The sequence below is a fragment of the Sinocyclocheilus grahami genome, unplaced genomic scaffold (assembly GCF_001515645.1).
Source record: "Sinocyclocheilus grahami isolate Dianchi unplaced genomic scaffold, SAMN03320097.WGS_v1.1 scaffold10759.1, whole genome shotgun sequence".
In the NCBI taxonomy this organism is placed as follows: Eukaryota; Metazoa; Chordata; class Actinopteri; order Cypriniformes; family Cyprinidae; genus Sinocyclocheilus; species Sinocyclocheilus grahami.
The window spans coordinates 1-7,235 of record NW_015513425.1 but is presented as its reverse complement, the minus strand read 5'-3'; the positions used below and the strand labels follow the sequence as shown (position 1 = coordinate 7,235).

The 7,235-nt window shown below is 38.0% G+C and overlaps 1 protein-coding gene across 1 annotated transcript; it reads right to left on the bottom strand.

Moving 5' to 3' along the window:
- Positions 1 to 777: 777 nt before the first annotated feature.
- On the bottom strand, positions 778 to 6,692 carry LOC107578533 (ubiquitin carboxyl-terminal hydrolase 14-like; the record flags this gene model as incomplete). The annotated part of the gene is made up of 14 exons (XM_016264480.1): positions 778 to 978; positions 1,078 to 1,138; positions 1,222 to 1,353; positions 1,449 to 1,541; positions 1,659 to 1,724; positions 1,813 to 1,927; positions 2,319 to 2,401; positions 3,388 to 3,468; positions 3,565 to 3,695; positions 3,871 to 3,929; positions 4,025 to 4,128; positions 4,233 to 4,337; positions 6,402 to 6,434; positions 6,513 to 6,692. Coding segments are annotated over 14 exons (1,419 nt in total), but the record flags the coding sequence as incomplete, so codon positions are not given.
- Between the last annotated feature and the right edge of the window lie 543 nt (positions 6,693 to 7,235).

Sequence of the window (7,235 nt, the reverse complement as noted above, 5' to 3'; positions counted from 1 at the left end):
CCCATTCATCTGTCCAGAGAGAGAGAGAGAGGGAGGGGAAAAAAAAGTCAACATCAGCTAGAATGTTAAAACACTATAGCAGGGGTGCACAATCCTAAAAACACCTGAACCAGCTAATCAAGGTCTTAAGAATTAGTTTGTTTACAACAAAATACTTGTTACTTTTTTTTTTAAAAAGTAGCCCTCATCATTCTTTTTACATTTATTGACTGGCTCCTCTACTGTCCCCATGTTGAGAGAAATCCGAATGGGAGAAAGGTGCGATTCTTCATCAGTATATAAAAACATTTGCTTATGTCCATCAGATGTCTGTCTGTCTAAATCCATTCAACCACTATCAGCTCAAATGAGTTTTCGACTCCCTCTGGAAGTGGTCGAAAGTGGACACGCTGAAAACATTACAGACCATGTTTGCACCTGTATTTAGCGTTGTCCACTAGTGATCGGATCAAGAAAAACGCATCTGAATATCAGGTGTAAACAGGGCCTAAAAGAGTGTGAGAGCAACGGCCAGCTGAATGCAGAATGCAAAAGTAGCAAATTATTAGTAATGCATTACTTTTAAAAATAACATTACTGTAATACTAGTAATGTACCATTATACGGTTACAAGTAAAAATCCTAGAATACTCACTCAAGCATGCAATCAAGATGCATTTACAGTTACAAAGGCAAAACACTATGCATTTTACAAAAGCATCATGCAAAAACTTGCTGTTATTTAGAGGGATAGTTCAACTTCAGTTGCTGGTCCCCATTGACTTCCATAGTAAGTCAATGGGGACCAGCAACTGAAGGTGAACTATCCCTTTAATGCATGGGGACCATGAACGTCGCTCTGGCGTTTGAGAGACATTGACAATACTTGACCTTCTTTCCTTTTAACCCAGGCGACATAGTGGCCAGATGAACTGGATCGCCCCTGATGCGTCAGAACCGCTTGCAGGTCGTAGTAACCACTGTTGCTGGAGCCCAAGTCTATAGAGAAGACAAAGTTATGAGTTTATAAATCCACCCGCAGAGTAAACTTTCCGAACCATGTTTGAAATGGAAAAGAGCTTTGCAGCGTGCATTTACCTTCAGAAAAACAGAAAGGTTCGTATTTTGTTTCCTTTGGAGCCCCAACCTTCAGATTCTCCTGTTGAATGAGAAATAAAATGATTTGACGGGCAGTTTCTCTAAATGCATGAAGCGTTCAGTGTGACATCACAGGGCACTTGCTTTCGGCTGCTGCTGCATCTCCAGTTTCTTGTCTTCAACCACCTTGAACTTTGACCTCACAGAAACCATCTTCTCCTGCAGTTCAGCAGTGCACAGCTCATAGACGTCCAGCATAAGAGGAAATTTGACATCCTAAACGCAGCAAAATTAAAATGCACACAAAATAACAAATCAATACAACAAATCAAGACTTCATAGGCTGACTCACTCCAGAGCAAATGACCTACCTTAAGGACTTTGGCATTCACAGACTCTTTTTCTTTGTAAAAGAACCGGACCATCTGAACCGTGAGGTATGCCGGGAGACGGCTGATTTTGGACTTAAATGCAGTAACATAACAAGTGACTGTTCATTTCATTGTTGAACGAAAGAGAAAACACTTGAACAAAAGAGCATTTCTCCAAAGATGCCACAAAAGTCAGAAGATAAAGCATACCGATTTGATATAGAGGGCGTTTCTTTTCAAGGATGGGGAGAACTTTGTAATGTCCTCCTGTAGCCTCTAGATACAATGAGGAAAAGATAAAGATGAACAGGGACTGTGAGCTCTGGTGGTACTTCCAGCTGTTTGTATGGGACGTCCCACTCACCAATCTGAGTCCAGTGGCGAGATATTTGACTTCTGTATTGATGAAGCAGCTAAGCTGCAGCTGGCTCTCTGTGCCTTTAGTTGGATCCTCATCCTCTGACTCGGTGCACTTCATACTGGACACATACAGGTCAAGGACCTTCAAATATTACACCCGTTCATATGGAACTGGAGAAAACTCAGGTTCAACTGCATGAAGTATTGCAAACCTCTCAATATACATGTAGTATGGCAGTGTCCAATCCAAACAATGCAGTGAATTCAAAAGAGAAAAGTAAACAAATAGTCAGATGCATTGTAGAACTTAGGTCATATCCTCGGACAACTTTAATTTAATGCACCGCATCTCACTTACTGGAAGCGCAAAATATCACTTTAGGATCACTTTAACAGGTGAACGTTTAAGCAAACGGTGCGATGCAGCTTATAAAGTAAAAACAGCCACAGCACACAGAAGTAATATCTGAGAGAGCACACACTGGTATAGATTTGCCCAACAAAGGATACGTAGTTTCAAATTCAACACCAAAATACTGATCGATGAAATTCTTCGTTTTTGTGGAGGCAGCGGCTCCACTATCACTGTCAATCTGTTAATCAATCAAAAACATACAATTATTAATATTATTAATTATATTAATAATTACAATTATTTGAAAAAAAAAAAAAAATACAATTTCTAGTTTCCAAAAAATATATATATGATAAAGACATAAAATTTTGTTTCTATGGAAGTCTATTTCCACCATGGAATAAAACATATAAAAGGTAATTGCGACTTTTTAATCTCACAATTCTGACTTTTTTTTCTCAGAATTGCGAGTTATAAAGTCACAATTACGAGTTTTTATCTCGCAATTGTGACGTTAATTGTGACTTTATATCTCGCAATTCTGACTTTATAACTCGTAATTCTGACTTTTTCTCGCAATTCTGACTTTTTATTGGGAGTTATAAAGTCAGAATTGAGAGATATAAAGTCACAATTAACGTCACAATTGTGACTTTATAACTCGCAATTCTAACTTTATAACTCGCAATTCTAACTTTATAACTCGCAATTCTAACTTTATAACTCGCAATTCTAACTTTATAACTCGCAATTCTAACTTTATAACTCGCAATTCTAACTTTATAACTCGCAATTCTAACTTTATAACTCGCAATTCTAACTTTATAACTCGCAATTCTAACTTTATAACTCGCAATTCTAACTTTATAACTCGCAATTCTAACTTTATAACTCGCAATTCTAACTTTATAACTCGCAATTCTAACTTTATAACTCGCAATTCTAACTTTATAACTCGCAATTCTAACTTTATAACTCGCAATTCTAACTTTATAACTCGCAATTAATTTAAAAAGTCAGAATTGAAAGAAAAAGTCAGAATTACGAGTTTTTTTCTCGCAATTGTGAGTTATATCACGCAATACTGTGGAAAAAAAGCCAGAATTGTGAGATGAAGTCGCAATAACCTTTTTTTATTTTTTATTCAGTGGCGGAAACAGGCTTCCATACGCTTCTCTGTAAGGAAATAGTTATGAAATAGAATATATAATATGATTAGCTTGCCTCCAGTGGGGTTTCTGGTTCTTGTGGTTCTAATTTCTGCTGAAGGACCCGCATAATCTGAACCCAGCACTCACTGGCATCCTGGGTGAAAAAAAAGAAAGAAAAAAAAACATTTTATAACTTTCCATTTTAACAGAAAATATTCAGATTAAATGTGTTCCAGTTAAAATATGTGACCTGCTGGAGGTACTGGCCCTGGTCTCCTTTTTCGGCGAACTGTGGGAAGGCCAAGTGCAGGAACTGCAGCAGGATGATGGGCGGAATGCTTGACGAGGTCTTATCCATGGACTCATACAAATCACGCATAGCTAAGTGAAGAATTCACTTGATCAAACATGTGCTACACGTTCAGATTCAATATGACTATCCAGCTTAATTCTTTCATGCTTTAAGTTCAGCTCGGACATACAGATCCTCAAGCATTGACAGAAAGTCAAGAATTTTGTAACCTCAAAACTAAAAGACGCAGTGAAAGTTTGTCACCTGCTGTGATGTACTGGGAAGGAGCATTGGCTCCAGAAGACCGCAAAGCACCAGAGTACCTACAGATGGAGGAAAATGATCACAAAAAGACATTGATGCATTATGCAAAATAAAATCTTTGAACTTAATATGAAGGACATGGCCTAAATTGTACCTCCTGAGAGCGACTTTGAGCTCAGGCACAGAGCGTAGACACTGCACCGTTGCGTTCATGTAGCATGTGTTGCCCAGATTTGTCAATCCGCATGGCAACTCCATCTGAACGTGACAGAGATTACAGAAACGAGTTGTTTCTGTGATTCCTGCTAAAATACTGAAGTAGCTGATTATTTTGAGCCAAATCCTGTTGGCTGAAAACTTACCGCAGATGCAAGCTGCTCCTCCGTCATGTCCTCCACAAACATGGGCCGCACTACAGGCTCTTCAGGCAGAGCGTCAGCGGAGCCCATCATCAGAAGAGTCATTCCCTACATCGATCAAAACATCTGCTTAGCTGAAGACAACTCACATTTAGAGTCAACATGAAACAGCATTTGCAACCCACTGATATGTGATAGTGTGATGCATCACTCAAGCAGGAAGATGGGTTGAACTTGATTTGAACCGTCAGAAATTTATTGGGTGTTCTAATACAGAATGGAGCCAGTTAGCAGTGGATTGTTGAAACATATTTTTAAGGAGGTTTATTTTGACCAGGACTTGGAGACTGATGGTCAAGTTCACAGTTGAGCATGCAAGCCTTTCAAAGTGTACTACACTGGCGGTGAATACAGATGGACAAGTTCGTCACATGCACACTACCTAGTGAACGCTGAGCGCTCAATTCAATGAGCGTGATGCAATTTGCTAGAGTGTTTCAATGCATGTTGTTGTTTTAACTAGAATTAATAAAAGAGTTTAAAAGTTTGTATTGCAGCTTTGCAGAGTCTATTTGTTGACTTTGTTATTGCTTGAGTTTAATAAATTCACTTTGTGGATTTTTGATTGCATATTAAATTGTACTTGGTTTTGTATCTTGTTTAAATGCATATTCTGTGCCTAATTCTCATGAGTGGTATAATTCTGTGCAAAGTTCTTTTTTTTTTTATACTAAACCTGAATTGTGGTAATAGGAATTTAGCCCCCACTTTATATTAGGTGTCCTTAGATATAATGAATTGTTTGGTACTATGTGTTCATGTTGAATTACAAAATACGTTTGCTGCTTTTGCGGTGGGTATGGTTAAAGTTCAGGACAGGTTTTGTGGTATGGTTAGGTTTAGATTAGGTTTAAGCCGGGTGGGCTAAGGTGTAGGGTTTGGATCAACAGTGTAATTATGAATGTAAAAAAAATTTATATTACAGATACAACTACAGGAAGGTATTTTTAAATATAAGTACAATGTAAACACCATGAATATAAGTGCACTGTATCAAATGCTTAATTCAAATCTAAGAACATAGCCTAGTAGTTAAAAACACTTCATATAAAGTGGGTCCGGAATTTATTTATATCATTTATGAACAGCTGTAACATTTATCGAGAAGGAAAGCTGTTGTTTTCGGTAGTCCTCCAGCACAGACGGAGGCACACGATTGGCTGCTTCTCTAGTCAGAAGCACAGGTGACTGCTATTAGTGTCAACAAAACGTATAATAAGACCAAGAACAAGTATTAATGAACTAAATAGGAATCAACACTGATTTTAAGGTGTACTATTGGATAACCCCGTTTGGATCATATCCTTAAAGGGTTAGTTCACCCAAAAATGAAAATTCTGTTATTAATTACTTACCCTCATGTCGTTCTAAACCCGTAAGACCTCATCTTTCTGAACACAAATTAAGATATTTCTGATGAAATATGAGAGCTTTCTGACCCTCCCATAGACAGCAAGGTAACTACCACGATCAAGGTCCAGAAACGTAGCAAGGAGATCAGTAAAATAATCCATGTGACATCAGGGGTTCAACTGTAATTTTACGAAGCTACGAGAATAAATTTTGTACGCAAAGATTACAAAATTAACGACTTTATTCAACAATTCGTCTCCTCCGCGTCACCCTGGTGCCATTTTGGAGAATATCAGCTGGACGTAAACAGCGTATGCTGTTCTGTGTCAGCTGCGTCACGCGGCACCAGGGTGACGTGGAGGAGACGAATTGTTGAATAAAGTCGTTAATTTTGTAATCTTTGCGTACAAAATTTATTCTCGTAGCTTCGTAAAATTACAGTTGAACCCCTGATGTCACATGGATTATTTTACTGATCTCCTTGCTACGTTTCTGGACCTTGATCGTGGTAGTTTCCTTGCTGTCTATGGGAGGGTCAGAAAGCTCTCGTATTTCATCAAAAATATTTTCACTTGTGTTCCGAAGATGAACTAAGTTCTTACAGGTTTAGAACGATATGAGGGTGAGTAATTAATGACCGAATTTAAATTTTGGGGTGAACTAACCCTTTAAATGTTTAACTAATAACTGCTGAATTCTGATTCCAGAACAAAAATTCATTTTCAGAATCTTAGAAAATAGATCTAGCCACATACTTACATTTTTCAACTTGATGTTGCCCCACTCGTCATCCTGGCGAACAAAAGTAAAATAAGTCAAACAGAGGACAGCAAAATACTAATGTTCTCATTTACAGCTCACAGCCGGTACCTTCAGCGTTCCACCTTTCACCATGACTTTCTGTCTCTCTGGCTGAACCCCCGTTAGAGCGAAGAGCTGGGCTTTGAACACCATGGGAGGCTCCTCTGTATTCAGCTCCACCGCATCAAACTTCTCCTTTCCCCATTTCACATTCACTAAGATTGCAAAAACAAATGAGAAATCAAGACACTTCAGAGACACAGCAAAATCACTCAGTATCTGCTGATAATAAAAAGAAAGAAACTTTTTCCACCAACAGCGATTTTCGCAATTATCATCAGTTATTAATTATTAACTTGTTTTGGAATTAAACCAACTAGTTAACGCTGCTAAAATAGTGTTTCTAACACAAGGTCTTAAGGAGTGACAATAAATTTGCTGTAATCAAACTCTCTATAGTTTTCCCCCTCTTTTGGAAAGTTGTGTAAATGTTGTTATCATAGATTTTTTTCATTTTGCTATTGGAGCAAACTGGAGCGTAAAAAGCACGTCTCGAATTCATCACGATATTAGGTTACCCATCTCTGACGACTTTTGCTTCTGAAAACCCTGAAATGTGAAAAGGGTCCATAAAGGAAACATCCAAAATGTGTGGTACAGGTGAGACTCCAGGAACAGCTTTAAAACAGCCAGCTCACCCAAAAGTGAAAATTCAATAATCTTCCACTCAAAAATAAGATTTTTTTGTTGTTGTTCTGTTTGGGTGGGAAACAAATATTAATAGCATAACGA